This window comes from Eschrichtius robustus, chromosome 1, assembly GCF_028021215.1.
Source record: "Eschrichtius robustus isolate mEscRob2 chromosome 1, mEscRob2.pri, whole genome shotgun sequence".
Taxonomy (NCBI): domain Eukaryota; kingdom Metazoa; phylum Chordata; class Mammalia; order Artiodactyla; family Eschrichtiidae; genus Eschrichtius; species Eschrichtius robustus.
In genome coordinates, this window is record NC_090824.1 from 13206132 (window position 1) to 13233724 (window position 27593).

Here is a 27593-nt window from a genome sequence, read left to right on the forward strand (position 1 = left end):
AAGTAGAAAAAAAATAAACCTTCCTGGATCCCTTCAGCTAGGGCATTTCTTTATTTTCATTCAGAGGCTAACTCCTTGAAAAACATGTTCATGCACACTGTTTCTACTCCTTCACCTCTCATTTGCTCTACCAAAATTGCCTAGGAAATTGTCACCAGTGGCACCCAAGTTGGCAAATTTATGGGAACTTTCCCAGATTTCATCTCATGTGACCTCTCAGGGCATGTAACCCAGCTGACCACTCCCTCCTTCTTGAAACACTTTGGCTTCCAAGATACAAAACTCTCTGGGTTTTCCTCCTGCGCTTCCAGCTCCCCCTTCTCATTCCAGCATCTCAATGTTGAAATTCCTAGAGTGCAGTCCTGGGCTCCTCTCCTCTTCCTTCTGCACATTCTCTCCCCCGGTAATCTTATTCATAACTCTGGCCTCAAATACTGTCTATGTGCCAGTGGTTCCTAAATTTATATCTCTACCCTAGACCTCTCCGCAGAGTTCCAGACTCATATAACCACATAGCTACTTAATATTGGCATTGAATGTCTCAAAATTAAACTCGTGATATTCTCTCTATGTGCTCTTCCTTTAATTCAGCCCCTCATTACACAGTACCACCTTCCTCTTTCATCCACACAGTTGCACCTGCTAGAAACTTTGGTGTTGTTCCAGACACCCCTTTTATCTTCGCCCATGAAATCAATCCTTCATGAAGTCCAAAATATATATCTAGACACCATCCTTTTCTTTTCCATATCTACAATGCCTGCTATCATCTTTTGCCCAAACTGCTGTGATAACCTCCTAACTGGTCTCCCTGTATCCCTTCTTGCTCCCTCCAGCCCAGTCTCCAAACACTAACCACAGTACCTTTTGAAAATACTACCCCAATTCTATCATTCTCCCATCTAAATTCCTTCCATTGCTTCTGACTTCACACAGGAAAAACTCCCGAGTTACTAATAGGCTTACCACAAACTGCACGACTGGGTCTCTGTCTGCTTCCCTCACCTCGTCTCTTGCTTACTGTGTTATGGCCCCATTTGCTTTCTCTCAGTCCCTAACATACAACAGGCTCTTTGCCTGTCTCAGGACTTTGCATCTGCATCTTCCTAGAATTTTCTCGCCCCAGCAATTCACTTGTGAAATTGTCAGGGTAGACTGGATTCTGCTTTGGTAGCAAACAACCCCAACATGTCTGTAGCTTATGCCTAAAAAGATTTATTTATTGCTCACATCTCAGTCTGAAGGAGGTCAGGGTGGCTCTTCTTCAAGTGGAGACGCAGGGTTTCAGGGTGCATCTAAAATTGTGGCATGCCCACATTCAACATGTGGCCTTTGTAGGTGCTGTGGAAAGAGAAGAGAGCGTGAGTGATATGCATGCGGCCAGGCCTGGAAATGGCACACATTGCATGTGCCCACACCCTGTTGGCCAGATCACAGTCACATGACCCTGGCCTAACTGCAAAGGAAAAAAAAATGTACTTTTCCTGTGTGTCCAGGAAGAGGAAATGAGATTGGTGAGCATCAGGCCAGTCTCTGCCACATCCTGGTTAAAATCTACTCATCTTTAAAGAATTATCTTAAATAAGACTTCCTTATAAAGGCCTTCAAGCTCCTCCAACCTAAATTAGGCCTCCCTGATATATTCTATTGCAGCACCCTATAATTTTCCTTTACAGCATGATCACAATGGAAAGTTTACATTCCTTTATGTGATTATTTAATACTGATTTCCATTTCAAGACTGTATGCTCTGTAAGAGCAAGGATTGTATCTGTTTTGCTCCCCCTGTGTCTCTAGTATCCATCATAGTACTTGGTTCATAACTGGCATAAAAGTTGTTGAGTGAACAAATGAACATTGCACACAGTCATTTCCTGGCTCCAAATAGCACACTACTTGTGGAGGAGAAAGACAAGTAGGCAGTCATGGCTTAGTGGGATGAATATTCCAGGCAGGTAAGCCCAGGGAGCTGAAGCAGCCTGAAGCAGCTGCTGAGGTTTCTCTGCTTTGTTTTCCATGGCAGTCTAACCCAGGAGTCTGCAAACTATGGCCTGCAGGCCAAATCTGATTTCCTGCCTGTTTTTTTAATGGCCCAAGAGCTAAGAATCGTTTTTATATTTTTAAATGTTTGAAAAGAATTAAAAGAATATATTGTCACATGAAACTTGTGTTAAATTTAATTACAATGTCCATAAATAAAGTTTTATTGGAACACAGCCGTATCGGTTAGTTTACTTATTGTTTAGGGCTGCTTTCACACTGCAATAGCAGAGGTGAATAGTTGTGAAAGAGACCACATGGCCTGCAAAGCCTAAAATAACTATTTACTATTTGGCTCTTTGAAAAAAAGTTTGCTGACCTCCTGATCTAATCCCCGCTTGGTTTAAAAGTTCACTTCTATGTGAATTATATCTAAGTGTCCATCTTTAGTCCCCTCCTTTTCCCATTCTCATGGGAAACTCCCATAAGTTCTATCCTTGCAAAAGTATTCTTGCTGTGCCATCTTTCCCCTCTTCCCTTCAGTCCATCTTCTCACTATAACCGAAGCTAACTTCCAAGAGAACAGCTTTGATATCGTAGCTACTCTTTGAGGCTCCCCATCCTGTACTAAATAAAATCTGCACTGCTTAGCACTGTGGTCAGGTTCTTCATTATCTTATGGAATCTTACCTTTTTAGCTGTGTCTCTTACGTCATACTTCCATCCAGCCTTATCAATCACTTAACCTACCCCTGCCTTCTCCACTTCCAGGCCTAGCTCACAGTTACTATCCCTGTATCTGTTGCTGGTATTTCTATCTCACCCATCCTTTTAAGCTGGTTATCTCAAATGCCTCCTTGCCCTAAAAGCCTTCCCCAGCTCCTCTACTGAGAATAATTATTGCCATCTGCACAGTTCTCTGAACAGTTTGTACGACTGTATTATTTCGAATTCTGCTTTACAGTTTCCTATGTATTTCACAGATCGTCTGTTTCTCGTGTTCTACTGAAAGTTGCTTAGGGGCAGGGATTGTATTCTATTTTATTAATCTCTGTAGCCTTTTGGTGCCTAGGATGCGTCTTGTACAAAATGGAAATGTTTATCCTTTGCAAAAGTCCTCATGGAGAGCCAGGATTTTTGAAACGTCTAAGAACTACCTGTACTTAAGCACGAACTCCACTTAACTTTGTTTAGGACTCACTAGGGCGAGTAACACCTTTTTAAGACGCGCTGTCGTCCAGCTGGTCACACACCTGTGGATCGCTGCCTGGGACCATCAGGTACGTCTGCAAACACGTGCGTGAGAAGCGCTTTCTTCTAAGCTCCTCCTCTGTCCACAGTGACTGGCGGACCAAACGTTCCAATCAGCCCTCCCCGCCTCTTTCGGCAATAGCCAATCACAGACCCCGAGCGCCTCCTGACTACTAGACACTGTTTACTAACAGATCGAAGCTGGGGAATGAGGGGTGTGACCGTTCTGGGAATGTCAGGGAAAGGAAGATTCTGACTGCGCGTGCGGACCAGCGGAGACGGGCGGGGCAGAACTCCGGTCTCACCAATCGGAGCGGTCGCGCTCCTCCCTCTCCTGCCACCCCGCCAAGCAACAACAACTCGAGGAGCGGGACGGGGCGGTTCGTGACGCGTCAGAGAGGACTGTCCAATGGGAGCCGGCGCTGACAGATGCGCGCGCCCTGTGCCCAATAAGCGATGGCGGCTCGAATGGCTCCTCTACCTTGCTGGCTGTGGGCGGAGCAGCTTGACGGAGGAGGCGGCGGAGCAGGGGGCGGTTTGGTTGCGCGGTACTAGCGGTGCCCGCCGAAGGGGGAGGAGGCGGAGGAGCTAGCCGTGCGGCCAGAGCGGGAAAGCTACTCGTCTCGGCGTCCGAGTTCTGGAGCCTCCGCACCCCGGCTTCTGGGGCTGCAGCGGGAGCTGTGAGGGCCCGGGCGTCCGCTGTCTCCCGGGTCCCCTCGGAGGACCCCGCGGGATCGGGAAAGGGAGAAGATGGAGGAGGAGGGCGGCAGCGGCGGTGGCGGCGCCACAGGGACCTGCAGGGACGGCGGCGCCGGGGGAGAGCAGCTCCTCACTGTCAAGCACGAGCTGCGGACGGGTGAGCGACCCCGCCCTCTGCCGGCCGGGCTGGGCGCTGGGGCGCGCCCCGAGGGCACGCAGGGGTCTGCTCGGGCTGGGGGCACGGGGCCGGGCCGTGGGCGCGGGGGGCGGGCCCTGGGCGGGGCCTCTCGGACGGGGCGGGAGCCCGGGGGTCCCGGGAGGTGGGGGCGCGCCCGAGGGGAGCTGGCGGAAAGTTTTCCCCAGCCCGGGAATGAGCGGCGGGCGCGGGGCGTTGGGGCCCGCGGAGCAGCTGACAGCTGCCTCTTGGCACTGGCTCTGAGGATGTCTTTGCGCCCCCTTCCCGCACAGGTGCCACATCTGTCACTGCATCCTGTCTAGGGTGAAAGGTGCGCCTTCCTCAGTGTAGGGTGAACGACGCTTAGTTTTGGAGCATGACTCACTTCTCCGCTCCTCTGCTTCCCTAGAGGGGTCCCTAAGGTGCTGCGGTCCTGTGCAAGATGAAAGGGTGGCTTTCCCCCGGCCTTTTCAGGAGTCCAGTCTCTAGTGACATAAAGAGAGATCGCGGGCTCCAGGGACTGAGTGCCTTTATTTGCAATCATCATGAAATACTATACTTGGCCTTAAATTTCTTTCAAAGGTCTCTTGAGAAGAAGGCTCAGTAAATTTGAAGCTCTAGGTAAAACCGGCTAACTAGCCAGCTTAAGCGCTCACGTTCTGATGTTTGCGATCACTAGAGTCGTCCCAGGATTTATACTTGTTACGTTATTCGTTATGGGTTGTTCATTTTGGAAAATGCTTATTCGGACTAATCAGTATAGGTTGGGTTTATATTTGTGGAGCCCAGTCTCCTATTAGAGATCCTTTTGCACTTCTGAACAGATAATACATTTTAATGAATTGTTCATTATTACTATTAAATGTTCTCGTGTTTATTAAGGCTTTTGTTTCAGCTTCTTTGGCATATTGGGATATTCTTTTATTGTGTAGACACAGAGCTTAAATAGCAGGTTTCAAGTGCGTGCCTAGTACACCTTGTCACTGTTTTGAACAGATTGCAAAGTTAGATCTGTCACCCGTTCTTTTATTTTTTTGTTATTACTGGTTAGCGTTACACTGAGCGCCAGTGTGGTGACTTAATTTAAGAGGGATGTCAAATGCATGCTTACTTATTTCAACATTTTTAAACATTGGCTTAAAATCTTTTTTTTTGGTCATTGTGAATTTATGTATACTCCATAATTTTTTGGAGTTCCTAACGTAACCTGTGTATGTTTGGCTTGTTTGATTTTTCTCTCTCAATTTAATAGACAACTGATGTTTTCAAAGGGCTATTCAATAATTTATTCAGTAAACATTTATTCAGTATTAATATCTGATTTGTGCCAGGCTCAGTGTCAGGTGTTTTCTGGTGTGGAAATTTTGAATTTTTCTTTTCTTATGTAACGATTCACTGATTTATGTATGTAGACTCGTTCTGTACAGCAAAAGCTACTTGAAATCATATGCTCCTCAGCCATTGACAGTGGTGCAACAAGCAGCTTTTTGCTAAATGACCAAGGAGCAACCTCCTTTATTAGTAGTCATCGAACTGCTCAGTTTCTGGGTTTTGCAAACAATGCTAGTTTTTAAAAATTTTTTTACAATGCTAGTTTTGTAGAAAACAATGAGAACTGCTTTATTTCCCCTTCTCTACTGTGTGAATCATCAGCTTCAAGTTTGCATTTTAGAAATTTTTCTGATGGATGGTGAGATTATACTGAATTCATTAGTACTGTTAACTGTCAAAGGAAATGAACAGTCACTTTGATTTATTGCTGAACACTGGAACAACTGACCGGATATAGTGGTCAAAAACACTGTTAAAATATAGCTTGAAAGATTCTCTCATCTGCAGCCAACTGGGCCCCTGTCAGCACATGATGCTATAATAGGCACCAAAGTAATTTGATCTGATGTGGTCCCTTGCTTCTCAAAATGTGGACAAGCATATAGTTATATCAAGTCAGCAGCTGGCGATTGCCCGTTTGTGCTCAACATTGTATTGTCTGCTGTAGGATGAGTGAAAAGGCAACAAGTTACATGTAAGGACATGGAAAGTGTTCCAGTAGTGTAGACCAAGTAGCATGGCATCCCTGGACATGGAATTGGAAGACTTAGTTCCAAATCCCAGCTCTGCCAGTTACTAGCTATGTAGACTTGGGCAAGTCATTTCAACTCTTTCACACTCACTTCTCTCATCTACCGAATGTGAAAATTGAATGAGACTGTTGGTTTGGTTGGCACAGATTAGGCGCTCAGGAGATGTTGGTTGCATGTAAATCTGAAGATCACAAGAGTAAAGGATTGATTAGATCAGTTAAACATTTCTTGACACTTTCTGTTTTCTAGGCTAAATGGTACTGATGGTACAAAAAATGACTGAGAAAATTTCTTGCCCTCTGATGGTAGGGGAGGAGGCCATGTAAACCAGTAATTAGGATATATTGTCATAATGTAATAATAGAAGGATATACAGAGTATAAAGTTAGCAAAGAAGAGGTTTAGGACTTCTAGGTTTCAAATCTAACTCTGTTGAACTACAGCAACAAAAAAGAGGGGGTACTATTGGAAGGGTTATCTTATTCATTTATTCAATAAATATTTCATTACCTCTTAGGTACTGAGTTCTGTTTTATATGCTGGGGTTACAAGACACATGTGGTCTTCCCACTGAAAGGACTGAGTTGCATCAGGAATCCCTGGAACCAGAGACTGATGCTGTCTGTACTCTCTCCATCTTGAATCTTTGCTTGTCTCTGTGTGATGGCTTCATTCTTCTCCACTGCTGTTCACCTTTTTCCACATTGGAAGGAACATGGCTGCTGACAGACCCCAAGTTTTATATCTTACAGCTCTTGGTACCAGAGAGACACTGCCTTTTTATCAGCTTCAGGTACAAAAATATTAGCAAAGGACTTTATTAGCCTGGCTTTGGTAAGGTGCCTGCTTTTGGATTGTTCAACTAAGGCCAGGGAATGGGATCATGTTCTACTAACATGACAGCTACTACGGTGAACATATGGATGGGGGGGTGGAAACTAAACTCTTAGAAGAGGAAGGGTTGCTGGGAAGACATTTCCTTAGGTGTCCGTCATTAGGAGAGAGAGCCTAACACTGAGGAGAGGGTCAAGGAAGGGGTATTAGTTACCTATTGCTGTGCAACAAATTATGCCAAAACGTAGTGGCCTAAAGCAACATAATTTCTGTGGGTCAGGAATTCAGGAGTTGCTTAGCCTGATGGTTCTGACTCAGGGTCTCTCATGAGGTTTTAGTCACGATGTTGGCCACGACTGCATTCACCTGAAGACTTGTCTGGGGCAGGAGGTTCCCTTCCAAGACAGCTCACTCACATGTTGTTGGCAAGGTGCTTCAGTTCCTTGCTATGTGGACCTCTCCATAGGGCTGCTTGAATGTCCTCATGACATGACAGCTGGCTCCCCCAGAACAAGTGATTGAATGTGGAAGCTGCAATGTCTTTTTTTGTTAAACAGCTTTTTTGAGATATAATTTACATACCATAAAATCCACTTGTTTTAAGTGTACAATTCAATAAATTTTATAGTTACACAACCATCGCCACAATCTAATTTTAGAACTTTCCATCACCCTAAAAAGAAACGTCTTACCCATTTATATCGGTCACTCCACATTCCCACAACCCATCCCCAACCCTAGGCAACTGCTAATTCTGCTTTCTGTGTATTTGCCTAGGGACATTTCTTATTATGGAACTTTATAGTATGTGATCTTTTATCACTGGCTTCTTTTACTAAATATAGTATTTTCAAGATTCATCCATTTGTAACGTGTGTCAGCACTTCATTTTTTAAATTGACAGATAATATTTCATTGTGTGGATGTACTGTATTTTATCCATTCATCATTTGATTGACATTTGGGTTGTTTCAACCTTTTGGCTGTTGTGAATAATGCTGCTGTGTACATTTGTGTACAAGTTTCTGCATGGACCTATGTTTTCATTTTTCTTGGGTACATATTAAGAGTAAAATTATTGGATCACTTGGTAGGTCTATGTTTAACTTAAGTTTTCCAAAGTGACTGCACTGCTTTACAGTCCCACTAGCAAGGGCTCCAGTTTCTCCACATCCTCGCCATCACTTGTTATTGTAGGTCTTTTTGCTTATAGCCATCCTAGTGAGTATGAAGTGGTATCTCACTGTAGTTTTGATTTGTTTCCTAATGACTAATGATGTTGGGCATCTTTTCATGTACTCATGGGCCATTTGTATATATTTGGAGAAATGTCTATCCAGATCCTTTGCCCATTTTTTAATTGGTTAATTTGTCTTTTTTATTATTATTATGTATTGTAGATACAGATCCCTTATTAGATATATGGTTTACAAATATTTTCTCCCATAAAGTAGATTATCTTTTTTTTTTTCAGTGATAACCTTAGAAGCACTATAGTTTTTAATTTGATGAAGTCCAATTTATTTCTTTTTTCTTTTCTTTCTCTTGCTTTTGGTATTGTATCTAAGAAATCATTGACTAATTCAAAGTCACAACGATTTTATATCTCTGTTTCCTTCTAAGGGTTGTATGATTTTAGCTGTTACATTTAGGTTTTTGCCTCATTTGTTGAAAGGCTATTCTTTTCCCATTTTATTTTCTCAGCACTCTTGTCAAGAATCAATTGACTATAGATGTATGGATTTAGTTTTGGACTCTCAATTCAATTCCACTGATTTTTGTGTCTGTCCTTATGCCATCACCACACTGTCTTGACTACTGTAACTTTTTAGTAAGTTTTGAAATTGGGAATTGTGAGTCTTCCAGCCTTGTCCTTCTTTTTCAAAATTGTTTTGGCTATTTTGGATCCCTTGAATTTCCATATGAATTTTAGAGTTAGCTTGTCAATATTTCTGCAAAGAAGCCAACTATGATTCTGGTAGGGATTGCATTAAATCTGTAGATCAATTTTGGGAGTGTTGCCATCTTAGCATATTAAATCTTGTGATTTATGAACATGGGATGTTTTTCCATTAATTTAGATCTTCTTTCATTTCTTTCAACATTTTGTAGTTTTCAGACTATATGTCTACACTTCTTTTGTTAAATTTATTCCTAAATATTTTATTCTTTTTGCTGCTATTGTAAAATAATTATTTTCTTAGTTTAATTTTTGGATCATTCACTAAAAGTATATAGAGATACAACTTATTTTTGTATATTAATCTTGTATCCTGCAACCTTGCTGAACTAGTATATTAGTTCTAATGTTTTTTTATTGGATGTCTTACAAGATCACATCATCTGCAAATAGAGATAGTTTTACTTCTTCCTTTCCAATGTGTATGACTTTTATTTAGTTTTCTTGCTTAATTGTCTTGGCTAGAACCTTCAGCACAGTATTCAATAGAATTGGTGAAAGCACACATCCTTGTCTTATTCCTGATCTTAGGGGGAAAGCTTTAGTCTTTCACCATTAAGTATGAAGTTAGCTGTGGGTTTTTCATAGATACCCTTTACTAGATTGAGGAAATTCTCTTCTTTTCCTAATTTGTTTGGTGTTTTTAATCATGAAAAGGCGTCGAATTTTGTTTTTTGCATTTAGGGAGATGATCACGTGGTTTTTTTGTTTGTTTTTATTGATAAGGTGTATTACATTAATTAATTTTGGAGTGTTAAGCCAACCTTGTATTCCTGGGATAAATCCCTCTTGGTAATGTGTATAATTCTTTTTATACACCACGCTGGATTCAGTTTGCTAGTGTTTTGTAGAGGATTTTTGTGTCTATATTCATAAGAGGTATTTGTCTCTAGTTTTGTTTTTCTGTGATGTCTCTGTCTGGTTTCCCCAAAATATGCTTGATTGATTTCTGCCTCCAATTAAAGATTGTACATATTTGATTGCTGTCATCCATACTTAGGGTCTTCTAAGTAAAGGCTAACAGAGGTTGAGGGTGGATTATATTTCTAGCTCTGCCCCAAACTTGCTGTGTGACTTGAGATAAATCATTTTGCCTTTCTGAGCCTAAGTTTACTGATCCATAAAGTAAAGGTGTTGGACTGAGTTATATCCAAAGTACTTACCAGCATTAAGTTGGTCTTCAATGGAATTTCTGTGGAAATCTTGGTATAGACAAAAGTCAGAAGTGCTGATTTACTTTAAAAGATAATTCTGTTTTGCCAGAGGATTCATGATTGAATCCCATTGAAAAATAATTCCCTGACGCTCTTTGAATATGATTCCATTTATAATGATTTTATTTATACTTAGCTTTTTAGGAACATAATGATTATCTAGAAAAAGACACTTTGAAAAATTTCAGTGACAATCTTAGTTATCTGTGAGAACAATGCAGCTCTCCTTTTTTATATTATACATGTATAAATATATATTGTGTTTGTGTGTGTACTTTTCCCTTTTTTTTCACACTTTCCTCACCTTGAGAAGAGCAGGCAGAACTTGTGCTCTATCTTTAGCTTTATGGGATACCTTGGATGGTCAAAATATAAATAGGTTTTTGATAGTACCCTATCTTAATTCCCTAGAGCCTAGACTTATAAGAAAATCCCTTCTTTCTACCATGAGTTTTAGAGATTAAGAAAATGATATAGGACTTCCCTGGTGACGCAGTGGTTAAGAATCTGCCTGCCCATGCAGGGGACACAGGTTCGAACCCTGGTCTGGGAAGATCCCACATGCCACGGAGCAACTAAGCCCGTGCGCCACAACTACTGAGCCTGCACTCTAGAGCCTGCGAGCCACAACTACTGAGCTCATGTGACACAACTACTGAAGCCCATGTGCCTAGAGCCCGTGCTCCGCAACAAGAGAAGCTACTGCAATGAGAAGCCCGCCAATGTAATGAAGAGTAGCCCCCGCTTGCCGCAACTAGAGAAAGCCCACGTGCAGCAAGAAAGACCCAACACAGCCAAAAATAAATAAATAAATAAATTAAAAAAAGAAAAGAAAATTATCTATTTGGGCAAAGTAGGTGGCATCTCAGCCCTTAAATCAAGGGGTATTCAAGAATATTTTGTGTTTGCAGTCTATAACAGGGGCGGGGGGTTGGTGGAGGGAAGCTTCTCAGGTGAGAAGTCAACTGTTGTATCAGACCCAACATTAACCTCTACTGCAAAGCAAGAAAAAATCATGAAACCTCAGCTTCCTGGAGACACAAGTGATCTGATGGGCAGGATTGAATTCTTCCCCTGAAAAAGAAGCTAATGCTTGGTGAAAATTCCTCTAGGGAAAATCTAGCATAATAGCATCATGTGTTGACTGAAGCTTCACAGTTAAATACACTGTTGAGAGATGTCAATCTCAAAATGCTGTGGGCGGGAGGGGTTGTCACAGTTTTCTCCTTTGAGCTCCTGTAGTGATTTACAGATCTTGGTGCACCTCAATGGTATGAGCACTCCTACATTCCTCTTGTTTTTCAGGGAAGATGAATAGGGTCTAAAATAGAATCTTGCCCTCATTATGTTTGTCTCTAGCAGTGCCCCCGTGGGTTCAACTATATCTGTTCCTCCAAAAAATCAAGGAAGTTCTCTGGACTTTATACCTTCCTGAAGTTGTGAGTGAGCTGGCTAGTTCACTTTTTTTTTTTTTCTTTAGTACTCAGTAGGCACCCTGCCCTGTGACTGCAGGGAGAATAGGGAGTTAAAGTTCCCGATTTTGGGCACAGTACTCGGTATTGCAGTTTTATTTATTTCACACTCAAGTTTTTGTGGCGGTGTGCTTCTTTTTATATAACTAGTGTGTTCCTGACAAAACATTGTGTAAATAATACTTTTGTATATCAAATTATTTGGAATAAAGAAGGTAAACTTGGTACTTAAAAGAATTCTATGATTAACTCTTGAAATAAAAAAACTTTTGATTAAGTTTTCCATTTGTGGCTTTACTGTTATTATGTAAATTTGGCCTTACATTGTTATTTTTCTGACACATCATTACAATTTGTAAATTGCAGGTAGCTGTAAACAGGTAAATAGAGTCTTGTGTGGTAGGCCGAAAAATACACCTCCTCCCCCCAAGATGTCCATGTCCTAACCTGTAAATGTTTCTGTACATGGCAAAGAGACCTTGCAGGGGTGATTAAGGATGGGGAGTTATCCAGGTGGGTCCAATGTAATCACAGGGTCCTTATGAGAGGGAGGTAAGCAGGTCAGAGAGAAGGTGTTGTGAGAATGGAAATAGAGGAAGGGAAGATGCAACAGTGGCATCAGAGATTGGACTGAAGCCATTGCTGGAAGGGGGCCATGAGCCAAGGCATGTGAGCAGGCTCTTGACGGTGAAGAACAGATAGTCCCCTGGAGTGTCCAAAAGGAATGCAGCTCTACTGTCACTTGATTTTAGCTCCTTAAGACCTGGTTTGAGACTTCTGATCTCTAGAACTATAATAAGACAGATTTATGTTGTTCATAAACCATGAAGTTTATGTAATTTTTTACAGCAGCAATAGGGAACTAACACATCTTGCTTAAGATTGGATGAACCAGGAGATAATTTTGCCCCAGGCTTGGGTAACTGAATAAGATAACAATGTGAAGCAGTTAGTCATTTAAACAACTATTTAGTAAAAAATGGTAACAAATGTCATTCTTAGTAGAAGTAGAATGATGTCGTCTCTAGGGAATCCCCAAGAAGACATTCCTTTCCGATCTTAGTACCAAGTCTAGCTGAGCTGCTTTGACCAGCTGTTCTGTTTTTCATAGGAATGCTGTGAAGTGGATCCCTGGAGCAGACCTCTTTTATCAAGTTGGTGGCTAGAATGCTTCATATCTCAAGCCTACACCACATAAAATTGTGGTCTGGCATGCATCTTGAGCCTCTTCCTGGTGTCATTTTCTGTCCCTAATCTTTCTTCTTATTTTTCTTTCTTCTTTTCTTATGCTTTAGTTATTTTGCCTTAAGTCTTTTCTGGGCCAAGACAGGAATTAGGTAAATATATAATTAAATGCATTTATATACAAACACATAGATACAAACCATGAGTAAGATGGACAATATGGAAAGATATTTGACTTTGTACCCAGTATTTTGCTTAAATAAAATCTTTGTCGTGATGTTCGTGCTATTTTTAATATTTCTTCTAAAAAGAAAAAAAAGTGAGGTCTCTGATTAATTAATACCATTTTAGAGTTTTAAAAAAATACATAAGGAGAAATCAATAAAATCAAGGCATACTTTTAAAAAGAAATTTTATTGGCAAGATGGTGGAAGTCATACACAGGGCTGTCTTTGTACCAGGCAGTTTTCTACATTAGTGGAATATCCCGTCATTAATAGGAAAATTCAGTCAACTGAAGTACTCTGTCCTCAAACCACTTCAATACTGGAGTGGAATTACATGTTTTTCCTAAAGGAAAAACTATTTGAAATACGTAATAAGGATAATGTTGCCCTTCATATCTAAATGAATGGTGTTGCATTAAGAGGCCATGAACACTTAGCAGTAGATTTGCGTTAACCCTTTCCCATGAAGTTGCCCGTTTTTCCTTTATACCACTGTCCTTTGTTTGTAAGGAAACATCATAATTAGGGCTAGAGTAGGACAAATCTAATGGGCACACACAAATCAAACTTGTAACTTTGACGTAATTTTGTCATATATAAGTTGGGCAAAACAGTCACGGTTTTATTCATCCATTAAGCATTTGTTGACACTGTGTGCCTGGCACCATAGCAGATGCTGGGTTTTAGCAGGGAACAAGTTAGACATGGCTTCTACCTTCATTGAACTATACCTAAGAGAAAGACCTTAAATACATAATCATGCAACTAACCATATGATTGCAATTGTGATAAACGGTGAAGAAGTACAGGTTCTATGAGAAAGTCTAACAGGGTGGCCAGGCCTCAGGGGAGGGGTGAGGGAAGTGGAAATGTTCAAGCTGAGGCCCTGGCTATCATGGGGTGAAGAGTAGGGGGGACAGTTAAGCATTTCTGACAAAGGAAGTAACACAGATGGCCCTGAAGTGGGAAATGGCTTGGCACACTGGGGTTACTGGAAGAAAGGCCTTTGTGGCTTGAGCATCGTGTCCAAGCAGGAAAGTCACAGGAAATGGGGCTGAGAAGGTAGCCAGGGCTGTTTGTGCAGGGTTCTGTAGGTGATAATAAGGCATTCAGGCATTATCCTGAGTGCAGTGTGAAGCTGTTAAAGGATTTTTCAGAGATTAGTTTTGTACTGTAAAAAATGACTCCCTTGCTGTCAGGAGGATGGAAGGAAAGATTGTCTGAAGGGAGACCAGTTAGGAGGCTATTGCTGAAGTTCAGATGGAATATACAAGTTTGGGTAACAATTAGAGATTAAGAATCATGAATATGTTTGAGATATATTTAGGAGATAGAATCAGCAGAACTTGGTGTGGTAGTGATATGGGATTTTCGAGCTGGAACAAACATATGTTTGAAGGTACCATTTGTTCAAATGGTGTATTAATTTTCAATGGCCACATAACAAATCACCACAAACTTAGTGGCTTGTAATAGCACCCATTTATCAGCTCACAATTTGGTAAGTTAAAATTTTCCATGGCATGGCTGAATTTAAGATGGTAGCCAGACAGAGTGCTTGTCTGGAGGCTTTGGGTGAAAGTCCACTTCTAAGCTCATTGCTGTAGTTGCCAGATTTGCGTTCCTGTAGTCATTGGTCTGAGGTCTCAGTTTCCTCGATGGCTGTCGGCCGGGGGCCTCTGTTGGCTGGTAGAGGCCATCTGCATTCCTTCTCATTTGGCCCCTCCATCTTCAGGCATCAAAGGTGTGTCACATGCTTCTCGTGCTTTGACTCTCTGACTTCCAGATCTTCTCTGGGCTTCATGTGATTAGGTCAGACTACCTAGACAATCTTCCCATCATGAGGTCAACTGAGTTGGGACCTTAATTACATCTACAACAAAATCCCTTTATTCTAAGAGTGATATTTCATCTTATTCAGTCACTCAAGGGAAGGAGGTCATGCAAAGGGTCATTGGGGTCATCTTAGAATTCTGCCTTAGAACTCACAGATGGTGAACCAGGGGAGTTGCATTTGGAGTGGGCAGAAAAGATAGGACCCAGTTGTATACAGGTCAAGTTTTGAGATACCTCTGACATATTCTAATGGACACATATGGTAATAGTAATCATGGTAATGAAACCTTGCTATGTGCTACAAAGGATCAATAGGTGCTTTTATCAACTCACTTAATCCACACAATAACTTATGAAGTAAGTACTGTTATTATTATTCCAATTTTACAGATGGGGAAACTGTAAAGGTCACCAACTTGCACAGGATTACCCCGGAAGTAAGTAGAAGGACTAGTTTTGAAGCCCAAGTGGTCTGGCCCCCAGGCTCATCTAAACTATTGTGCTTTCATGCATCAGTGGGACATGGGTCTGGAGCTCAGAAAAGATGTCTGGGCTGCAGGTAAAAATTCTAGCATCACTGGCATTTAGATGACTTTTAAAGCCCAGGTGTAGAGAGATCATCTTAGGAGAAATTGTCAAATGGAAAAAGGAAGAGGACTCAGAACTGGGCCCTGAAAACTCCAAAATGTAGAGGACGGATTGGAAAGGAGTTGCTGAGAAAGAATACAGAGGAGGAATAGCCAGGAAAAAAAAAAACAGAAGAAAACCTAGGAAAGTTGTGGTGTTGGGGAAGGCAAGGAGGAAAAAGTGCTTCAAGGGGTATGTGTCAGATCTGACTGAGCAGCTAATGACCTTATCAAGAGCAACTTTAGTGGAGATTTGGTGGGAGAGGCCAGATTGGACTGGGTTGAGGAGTGGATGCAAGTGAAAACTTTTGAGAGGCTTGGTTCCGGAGGGGATTAAAGAGAGAGACTTAGCCAGAGGGGAATGTGTGGTTCAGGGGGAGGGTTATTTTTTGTTATTTTAAGATGAGTGATGCTAGAACACATTTAGTGTGAATCCATTACAGAGAAAGAGAGAGAGGGAGAAACAGAAAGAGAGATACTGAAAATACAAAACAAGGGGGGATAGCTGAGGGCACCAAGGTCCCTGAGAAGGGTGACATGGGGATAGGAGGGGAGCAATTGGCCTCTGCTAGGAGAAGGCCCATTGCTTCTATTATGATAGGGAAGAGAGGGCAGATACAGGTGCATTTGTAGATTTGGTGGCAGGAAGATGCGGGGGTTTTGAGCACATGGATTTTTTGTTTCTTCTCTGAATTGTGAAGAAAGGCAATTCTTTATTCAAGAAGAGAAAAATAGCTTCATTGTTTTAAAAAAGTGTTATTCTGGTCTTTAAAATTTTTTTAGATACAGAAAAACACAAAAAATTGACACAGAATTCAATATTTAATTAATTAATTTATTTTGGCTGCACCAGGTCTTAGTTGCAGCACGCGGGATCTTTGTTGCGGCATACATGCGGGATCTAGTTCCCCGACCAGGGATCCAACCCCGGCCTCCTGCATTGGGAGCACGGAGTCTTACCCACTGGACCACCAGGGAAGTCCCGACACAGAATTCACGTACTATAAGATGAAAGTTTATGGTAGAATGTTGTAGAACAACGTACAGAAAGAGGTTTTCAGGCATAGCCATTGAAATGCTTCCGTGCTTTCCACAGAGGTCATTCCCTGAACATGTTCTCTGGATCATGCCAAAATTCTTAGTAAGCATAATGTTCTTTTTCTTCTTTTTGAAGTGTTTTATATTTAGTTCAGTTCTTCCTAGTTAAATTTATTTGGTACATGTATTGGAAAAAAAGGCTGTTTGTTACTGCTTTATAAGCATTTCTTTTCTTATTGACTCAGTTTTCATATTGGCTCAATCATGTAATTGCAGAATCAATTGGATAAGTAAACACTGCTGTTTTATACACTGAAAGTACAGTGAGTCTTAAGGGCAAGTGACCCCAGCAATAAGAGAAAAAGTGGGCAGCATTGTTTTAAAGTACACGGATATTAAATATAACTTTGTTCTGCCTCCAGCAGAATGTTGTCCAGAGACATGGTTTGAGGCCCAACCACAAATCTAAACAGCTTCAGAATAGCTTACCACAGGGCAGTTAAAAGGAACCTAATGTGCTAGCTACTTAGCTTAGTTTCAAGGTCTCACGTAGTCCTCAGGATGGGGCTAACTGGACCCTGCAGACAGGGGTTAAAGATTTTAGATTTCAGAGTTGTGTATGTGCTGTCAGTACAATGCTGGACACCCCCAAATGAGAGTTTATCTGGTAAAGTGTTTTATAAATTATTTCTCCCTGACAAAAAGGGAAAAAAGAACTGAAATAGCAGAGAAAGATTTTTTTCTCACTGCATACAATTGTCACCTTTTGACTGAAACTAAATTAGTCCAAGATGCTTATGTTTTTGCATCGTTGAGTAAGAAAAGGCAAGGTTTTACAAGAAAAGTTATTTTACAACTTCATTGGTTTGGCCCCAGTAAATTAGATGCTAACTACGTATTTCCTAGTTGGTATGTGAAGAACAAATCCAGGCATGTTAAATGAAGATGATTGAGTCATATTGTGCTCTCACACCTCTTTTTGAATCTTCAGAGAACTCACTCTATTTTTTCCCCTCTTTCCCTGATCCTCAGGCTCCTCTTCCCACAAACACAGTTGAACCATCTTGTTAAAAAAAAAAAAAATCCTCCGTGGCTCTCTAGTTTTTGCTATCATTCCCTTTCCCACCAGATGTTGAGAGAGCAGTTTATACCAGCTGTTTCTGCTTCTTTATCTTCCGTTCACTCTTTGATGTGCTGTACCATCAGGCTTCCAACTCAATCTCCCCGCCAAAAGTGTTCTCTTTAAAGTTACTAATGTCTCCCGGTTCTCATAATCTGGTAGAAATGTCTCTGCTTAATCTTACTTAACCCCTTTAGAGTGGTTGGCGCATGAGCATGGGCTGTGCCCTTCCCTTACCCAGTGATACTGTGCTCCTCCTCCTGGCTCTGCTCTGTCACTGACTGCCGCATCTCCCTCTTTCACTGGCCTCCGTCCCTCTACTTGTCTCTTACATATTGGTAATGTGTTGTCAGCCCTCTTTTCCTCTAACTCTGCATATACTCTTCCTGGGAAATCAAATATCATGGCTTGAACTACCATCCATGTCTCTATTTTCAGCTTATGTCTCTTTCTTGAGTTCCTTATCAGTTACGCCCAACTGCCTACTGAACGTAAGACATCTGGGTAGCCCTCAGGAACCACATACTCTCATGTTGAAGGGTGCTTTTTCCTCCAACTTTGCAGGTTTTAATCCTGCCAGGACCCTAGCTACCATGACCAGCTTGCGGGATCTTGGTTCCCAGGCCGGAGGTCAGGCCCGAGCTCCTGTGGTGGGAGCTCTGAGTCCAAACCGCTGGACTAAGAGAGAACCTCAGACCCCAGGGACTGATAATCGGAGTGAGGCCTCCCAGAGGCCCTAATTTCAGCACCAAGACCTGGCTCTATCCAACTGCCTGCAAACTCCAGTGCTGGACGCCTCAGACCAAACAACCAGTAAGACAGGAATACAGCCCCACCCATCAAGAAAAAAAAAAAAAAGAAATGACAAAAATATATGTTACAGACAAAGGAGCAAGGTAAAAACCTACAAGACCAAATAAATGAAGACGAAATAGGCAACCTACCTGAAAAAGAATTCAGAGTAATGATAGTAAAGATGATCCATAATCTTGGAAACAGAATAGAGAAAATACAAGAAACATTTAACAAGGATCTAGGAGAACTAAAGAGCAAACAAACAGTTATGAACAACAGAATAACTGAAATTAAAAATAATCTGGAAGGAATCAATAGCAGAATCACTGAGGCAGAAAAATGGATAAGTGAGCTGGAAGATAAAATGGTAGAAATAACTGCCAGGGAGCAGGATAAAGAAAAAAGAATGAAAAGAATTGAGAACAGTCTCAGAGACCTCTGGGACAATATTAAAGGCACCAACATTTGAATTATAGGGGTCCCAGAAGAAGAAGAGAAAAAGAAAAGGTCTGAGAAAATATTTGAAGAGATTATAGTTGAAAACTTCCCTAACATGGAAAAGGAAATAGCCAATCAAGTCCAGGAAGTGCAGAGAGTCCCATACAGGATAAACCCAAAGAAAAACATGCCGAGACACATATTAATAAAACTATCAAAAATCAAATACAAAGAAAAAATATTAAAAGCAGCAAGGGAAAAGCAACAAATAACATACAAGGGAATCCCCATAAGGATAACAGCTGATCTTTCAGCAGAAACTCTGCAAGCCAGAAGGGAGTAGCAGGACATATTTAAAGTGATGAAAGGGAAAAACCTACAACCAAGATTACTCTACCCAGCAAGGATCTCATTCAGATTCGACGGAGAGATTAAAACCTTTACAGACAAGCAAAAGTTAAGAGAATTCAGCACCACCAAACGAGCTTTACAACAAATGCTAAAGGAACTTCTCTAGGCGGGAAACACAAGAGAAGGAAAAGACCTACAAAAACAAACCCAAAACAATTAAGAAAATGGTAATAGGAACATACATAATGATAATTACCTTAAATGTAAATGGATTAAATGCTCCAACCAAAAGACAAAGACTAGCTGAATTGGTACAGAAACAAGACCCATACATATGCTGTCTACAAGAGACCCACTTCAGACCTAGGGACACATACAGACTGAAAGTGAGGGGATGGAAAAGGATATTCCATGCCAATGGAAATCAAAAGAAAGCTGGAGTAGCAATTCTCATATCAGACAAAATAGACTTTAAAATAAAGACTATTACAAGAGACAAAGGAGGACACTACATAATGATCAAGGGATCGATCCAGGAAGAAGATATAACAATGGTAAATATTTATGCACCCAACATAGGAGCACCTCAATACATTAGGCAAATGCTAACAGCCATAAAAGGGGGAATTGACAGTAACACAATAATAGTAGGGGACTTTAACACCCCACTTTCACTGATGGACAGATCATCCAAAATGAATATAAATAAGGAAACACAAGCTTTAAATGATACATTAAACAAGATGGACTTAATTGATATTTATAGGACATTCCATCCAAAAACAACAGAACACACTTTCTTCTCAAGTGCTTATGGAACATTCTCCAGGATAGACCATATCTTGGGTCACAAATCAAGCCTTGGTAAATTTAAGAAAATTGAAATCGTATCAAGTATCTTTTCTGACCACAACGCTATGAGACTAGATACCAATTACAGGGAAAAAAAACTGTAAAAAATACAAACACATGGAGGCTAAACAGTACACTACTAAATAACCAAGAGATCAAAGAGGAAATCAAAAAATACCTAGAAACAAAAGACAATGAAAACACAATGAACCAAAATCTATGGGATGCAGCAAAAGCAGTTCTAAGAGGGAAGTTTATAGCAATACAATCCTAGCTCAAGAAACAAGAAAAATCTCAAATAAACAACCTAACCTTACACCTAAAGCAATTAGAGAAAGAAGAACAAAAAAACCCCAGAGTTAGCAGAAGGAAAGAAATCATAAAGATCAGATCAGAAATAAATGAAAAAGAAATGAAGGAAACAATAGCAAAGATCAGTAAAACTAAAAGCAGGTTCTTTGAGAAGATAAACAAAATTGATAAACCGTTAGCCAGACTCATCAAGAAAAAAAGGGAGAAGACTCAAATCAACAGAATTAGAAATGAAAAAGGAGAAGTAACAACTGACACTGCAGAAATACAAAGGATCATGAGAGATTACTACAAGCAGCTATATGCCAATAAAATGGACAACCTGGAAGAAATGGACAAATTATTAGAAAAGCACAACCTTCTGCGACTGAACTAGGAAGAAATAGAAAATATAAACGGACCAATCACAAACACTGAAATTGAAACTGTGATTAAAAATCTTCCAACAAACAAAAGCCCAGGACCAGATGGCTTCACAGGCAAATTCTATCAAGCATTTAGAGAAGAGTTAACACCTATCCTTCTCAAACTCTTCCAAAATATAGCAGAGGGAGGAACACTCCCAAACTCATTCCACGAGGCCACCATCACCATGATACCAAAACCAAAGATGTCACACACACACACACATACAAAACTACAGGCCAGTATCACTGATAAACATAGATGCAGAAATCCTCAACAAAATACTAGCAAACAGAATCCAACAGCACATTAAATGGATCATACACCATGATCAAGTGGGGTTTATCCCAGGAATGCAAGGGTTCTTCAATATACGCAAATCAATCAATGTGATACACCATATTAACAACTTGAAGGATAAAAACCATATGATAATCTCAATAGATGCAGAAAAAGCTTTTGACAAAATTCAACACCCATTTATGGTAAAAACTCTCCAGAAAGTGGGCATAGAGGGAACCTACCTCAACATAATAAAGGCCATATATGACAAACCCACAGCCAACACTGTTCTCAGTGGTGACAAACTGAAACCATTTCCTCTAAGATCAGGAACAAGACAAGGTTACCCACTCTCACCACTGTTATTCAACATAGTTTTGGAAGTTTTAGCCACAGCAATCAGAGAAGAAAAAGAAATAAAAGGAATCCAAATCAGAAAAGGAGAAGTAAAACTGTCACTGTTTGCAGATGACGTGATAGTATACATAGAGAATCCTAAAGATGCTACCAGAAAACTACTAGAACTAATCAATGATTTTGGTAGAGTAGCAGGATGCAAAATTAATGTACAGAAATCTCTTGCATTCCTATACACTAATGATGAAAAATCTGAAAGAGAAATTAAGGAAACACTCCCATTCACCATTGCAACAAAAAGAATAAAATACCTAGGAATAAACCTACCTATGGAGACAGAAGACCTGTATACAGAAAACTATAAGACACTGATGAAAGAAATTAAAGATGATACAAACAGATGGAGAGATATACCATGTTCTTGGATTGGAAGAATTAACATTGTGAAAATGACTCTACTACCCAAAGCAATCTACAGATTCAATGCAATCCCTATCAAACTACCAATTGCAGTTTTCACAGAACTAGAACAAAAAATTTCACAGTTTGTATGGAAACACAAAAGACCCCGAATAGCCAAAGCGATCTTGAGAAAGAAAAATGGAGCTGGAGGAATCAGGCTTCCAGACTTCAGACTATACTACAAAGCTACAGTAATCAAGACAGTATGGTACTGGCACAAAAACAGAAATATAGATCAATGGAGCAGGATAGAAAGCCCAGAGATAAACCCACGCACATATGGTCACCTTATCTTTGATAAAGGAGGCAAGAGTATACAATGGATAAAAGACATCCACTTCAATAAGTGGTGCTGGGAAAACTGTACAGCTACATGTAAAAGAATGAAATTAGCACACTTCCTAACACCATACACAAAAATAAACTCAAAATGGATTAAAGACCTAAATGTAAGGCCAGACACTATAAAACTCTTAGAGGAAAACATAGGAAGAACACTCTTTGACATAAATCACAGCAAGATCCTTGTTGACCCACCTCCTAGAGAAATGGAAATAAAAACAAAAATAAACAAATGGGACCTAATGAAACTTAAAAGCTTTTGCACAGCAAAGGAAACCATAAACAAGATGAAAAGACAGCCCTCAGAATGGGAGAAAATATTTGCAAACAAAGCAACTGACAAAGGATTAATCTCCAAAATATACAAGCAGCTCATGCAGCTGAATATCAAAAAAACAAACAACGCAATCCAAAAATGGGCAGAAGACCTAAATAGACATTTCTCCAAAGAAGATATACAGATTGCCAACAAACACATGAAAGGATGCTCAACATCACTAATCATTAGAGAAATGCAAATCAAAACTACAATGAGGTATCCCCTCACACCGGTCAGAAAGGCCATCATCAAAAAATCTACAAACGATAAATGCTGGAGAGGGTGTGGAGAAAAGGGAACCCTCTTGCACTCTTTGTGGGAATGTAAATTGATACAGCCACTATGGAGAACAGTAGGGAGGTTCTTTAAAAAACTAAAAATAGATTTACCATATGACCCAGCAATCCCACCACTGGGCATATACCCTGAGAAAACCATAATTCAAAAAGAGTCATGTACCACAGCATTCATTGCAACACTATTTACAATAGCCAAGACATGGAAGCAACCTAAGTGTCAATTGACAGATGAATGGGTAAAGAAGATGTGGCACATATATACAATGGAATATTATTCAGCCATAAAAAGAAACGAAATTGAGTTATTTGTAGTGAGCTGGATGGAGCTAGAGTCTGTCATACAGAGTGAAGTAAGTCAGAAAGAGAAAAACAAATACCATATGCTAACACATATATATGGAATAAAAAAAAAATGGTTCTGATGAACCTAAGGGCAGGACAGGAATAAAGATGCAGACGTAGAGAACGGGCTTGAGGACACATGGAGGGGGAAGTATAAGCTGGGACAAAGTGAGAGTAGCATTGACATATACACACTACCAAATGTAAAGCAGATAGCTAGTGGGAAGCAGCCGCCTAGCACAGGGAGATCAGCCAGTGCTTTGTGACCACCTAGAGGGGTGGGATAGGGAGGGTGGGAGGGAGATGCAAGAGGGAGGGGATATCGGGATATATGTATGCATGTAGCTGATTCACTTCGTTGTACAGCAGAAACTAACACAACATTGTAAAGCAATTATACTCCAATAAAGATGTTAAAAAAAAAGTATACGGGAGGATTGTGTAGGTTATATGCAAATACTACAGCATTTTATGTAAGGGGCTTGAGCATCCTCAGATGATTTTGGTGGAGGAGATGGCTCCTGGGACCAATTCCCCTGTGAACACCAAGGGACGACTCTAAATGCTTCTCTGTATTGATCCTAAAGTGGAGAATTCTGAGAGGCATCCCATAAGTTCCTCAAAAGGTCCACATTAGATTGAGTTGATAATGCATCCTTGTATCGGCTTTTTCTTTTTCTCTCTTTCACTCTCCTGAGTTCTTCCTCACTCCTTCTCACTGGGATTACCTTCCAAATGAACCACTTGCACGTGAGTCCTGGCTAAGGCAGCATCTATAGTGGCTCTAGAAAGCATACCTTGGACGGGACATTGGAGTGGATCACCTACGGGTGAGACTGCAACAAAGACACATTGCTGGCGGTAGTGGGGGGTGAGAACCTCGGCATGTGTGACAGAACAGTTACTAAGACCCCCACTGCAGGGCATTGGGATTTGGACTAGCACCGTGTAGAAGGTAAGTGTTGGGTTATGCCATGGCTCTGGGACTTGAGTGGTATGGGGCCTGGTAATTGGAAAGACTGAAGTTGACTGACCTATTTTACCTTTGGAAACCTTGAAAACAAGAAAACGGCAGACTTAGGTCAGCTAGTCATCAATGCAGGGCACGCTGGGAGAAGAGGGCCTCTGTGGCAGCATTTGAGAAGCTCCTCATCGCCTGCAGCCATAGGACAGATGATGCTAAAAAAGCAGGCCCAGGCTTTTGTCCTAAGGACGGTAGAGCTCTATACCTTCTTTGGGTTTGTTTATACTGCGTCATTTGAGCTACACTGGAATTGCATTTCCCTGAACTCCCTTCTGGGCTCTGGACATTTTGAGGGAGATTTAAATGCGGAAGCAAAGCAGCAGCCATATTTCTTTTACATATGAAGGTTGGTCCTAGACTCGCACACATTGTGTTGATCTGCTGTGTCATATTGTTGGCGTAGAGCTCTAGCCAGGTGTGCAGCTCTAGCCAGGCTTGCAGCTCCTTTAGCTCCTGTTGGATCACCTCCATCAGCTTCTTAGAATTCTGGGCCAGTGTGTGGAGCTTTTCTGCAGTTACCTGCGTCATCAAAGTTGGAGGCACATAGGTAGTGAGAGACAGACGTGGGTTCTTATTTGGTTTCATGGGTTCCAGCTTGTCTTTGGGATTCCAGTTTCTCTTTGCTCCATTCCACCTCATATCCATCTCTCCTTTCCAACTGCCTGCCCTGATGTCTTCAGGCTCAGCTCTAGACACAGAAGCAACAGTCTTACATAGACTGTTTACCTCCCATACCTGTGTGAGGTCAAACCGCTATATAAGTTACGCATGGTTCATAGTGGTTCTGCCTCTCCTATACACTCTTGATAGGTATTCAGGGCCAAAGTCAGTGCCCCAATGAGTAGGACCCTAAGATCTCATGTGGGAACATCTGGGTGGATAAGCCTGAGAATCTTGAACCCCTGAATTTCCCTGAATCCTCTGGACAGGCAGAGTCAATGTTAGAAGAGAACAGCCTTCTCTTGTTTGGAGACCATGCAAAGATCCCATTGAGGTGGATGCCTCTCAAGATGATGCACGTTCTCCTTAGAACATGTCCCATCCCTTTTCCCTGTTGCCTCCAGAACAATAACTAGACGCAATCTCAGCATAATCTAATCAGGGAGAAAATACCCAGGCAAATAATTCCAGGTCCTGGCTAATATGTACTGATAGGAACAGGAGGAGCATGCAGGGGGTTGGAGGGGTGTGGATCTTGAAGGTATTGGACCAGGAGTGGCAGAATAATAAGACTGGATAGGGGAGAATTTATTAATATAGGACCAGTATTCATAACTCAGGATTTAATACCCTGGTAACACTCCTCCTAATATACTGCTGGGATGGTTTCTTGAAGCTTGAACATGAATATGACCTACAGTAAAGTAGATAAATATGCAAGAACTGCTTTGGCAGAGTATTTAGGTCAGAAGTCTCAAGAGGATATTAGAGCGGATTTATCATGTGAGACTGGAGAACACACTTTCAGACCATGTTCCTTAGGAGGGTCCAAAGAAAATGTCTCATTCTCTAAGGTAATACAGAATGCACTGTTGAAGGGAAACTGGCTGAGGTTGATAGGAAATGCTTTCATGGAACTGGGTTCCCTAGTATCCATAGAAATGATGGGGTTGTGGAATAACAGAGGCCACATCGTGTTACTTACCATCAGGGGCAAGGTGGATGTCATTACCATCATGGGCCAGAGTGGCATTCAGGGTGCCCTGACCCACCGAGCTCTGGGGTGATGGCTAATAGGTCATGGGGCCAGAAGGATGGACCACCAAGCAGGATGTTACTTGTCTTGTATAATTTAGACCTTAATGTCTGATGGATCTTAGCCTTCAGTTGCCTTGCCGTTGTTGGACTATCGTTGCTGCAGATGCCTCTTGAGCATTGTTCACTAGGTCGGAAGTAACAAGAAAAATCCTAGTAAAGCCCTTGAGTTCAAGATAAGCTCCTCCCTGTCACTATTAAGTAGTAGCAACATTAGTTCATCCTTTAAGACTCAATGACCAATTGGGAGATTGGGGTTGACATATATACACTAATATGTATAAAATACATAACTAATAAGAACCTGCTGTATAAAAAAATAAAATAAAATAACAAAGTAAAAAAAAAAGACTCAATGACCGATTTATTTATTTTCCAGGTTTATTGAGATATACTGACATATAACATTGTGTAAGTTTAAGGTGTACAGTGATGATTTGATACATGTATATTCAATGACTGATTTACATTTAATGGAAGCAGGAGGGGATCTGAGCTGCACTCTATCAGTTGCCTCTGAAGCACCACCTCACATCATCTTCCTACTCTTCCATGCAGGCCTTGACTCACTTTGCCCCGACAGTGTCTTACCTCAAGTGTACTCACTTTTCCTCAAGTATACATCTTTTCCTTTCTGCTCTAGGCCTTTTCCAAGGTCCACCCAGCAGGAGATACAGGTAGGAGGGCACAGAGGCTTGTTCAGCCTGGAAGTGCCTGGAAGTTAATGCTCCCCCTAGGGCAGCCCTTAACCAGAGGGGGCAGGAGCCAGTGGAGGAATGCTTTTCCCTGTCTTTGCACAGACAGTTCTAAGAGCTTTCCAGTCATTCCTCAGAGAGTCTTGGCAAGATTGAGCTCCAGTTGCCCAGAGCAGTGAGCGTCTCAATAAGGTACACTTGTATTGACTCCTGCTCCTTTCCAGTTTCAGCCTCCTTGGTCCTTCTCTTTCCAATGAAATTACCTATTTACAGGTCCTTTTCTGATTCTCTGCTTTTGGGAGGAACTCAGGCTCAGACAGGTACAATTGTTGTTGTTGTTGTGTGTGTATGTGTCTGTCCATCCATCCATCCATCTGCCTACCTACTGTTCATGCATCCATCCACTCACCCACCCAATCACAGATTACAAATAAGGGGCTTACAGTGGTAAAAATAATTGCTCACCACAGCTTTAGTAAATGGTAGAACTTGAGTTCTAAACTGAGTTCATCTGAATCCAAAGCAGGTTCTCTTCTTCCTTGATTATACTGCCTCTCCACCTTTGAAGGTGAAATCAATCGGCCTTAGGTAGCTTGTCTGTCAAAGTCCTCAGTGAACTGGCCCTACCTGTCAGCCCGTAGGGGTTGTTGAGAGTTCTCTAGTCTACAAGTTGTGCCATGAATGTACCCATCCCTTTGCCAATAAGTTCCTCTCCTTTTCCTGGGATTCATTGTTGGGGGATGCACCCCTCACAGTCTATTTGAAAAACGTCTGTGTACTTTTCGTTTCTGTTTCTTTTCTGAGTTCAGTCAACTCTTGCTTCCTTTCTTCCTTTTTTGGTTGTTGTTTGTTTGCTCATTTC

At 41.3% G+C, this 27593-nt stretch overlaps 1 protein-coding gene across 1 annotated transcript in view; it reads left to right on the forward strand.

Annotated features, from left to right (window-relative positions):
- The first annotated feature begins 3755 nt into the window (after positions 1-3755).
- RPS6KA5 (ribosomal protein S6 kinase A5) overlaps positions 3756-27593 on the forward strand; it is a 181555-nt gene continuing 157717 nt past the window's right edge. The window contains exon 1 of the mRNA XM_068541532.1: positions 3756-4087. Coding sequence (XP_068397633.1) covers positions 3982-4087 — 106 coding nt within the window. The 5' untranslated portion in view covers positions 3756-3981. The remainder of the gene's footprint in view (positions 4088-27593) is intronic.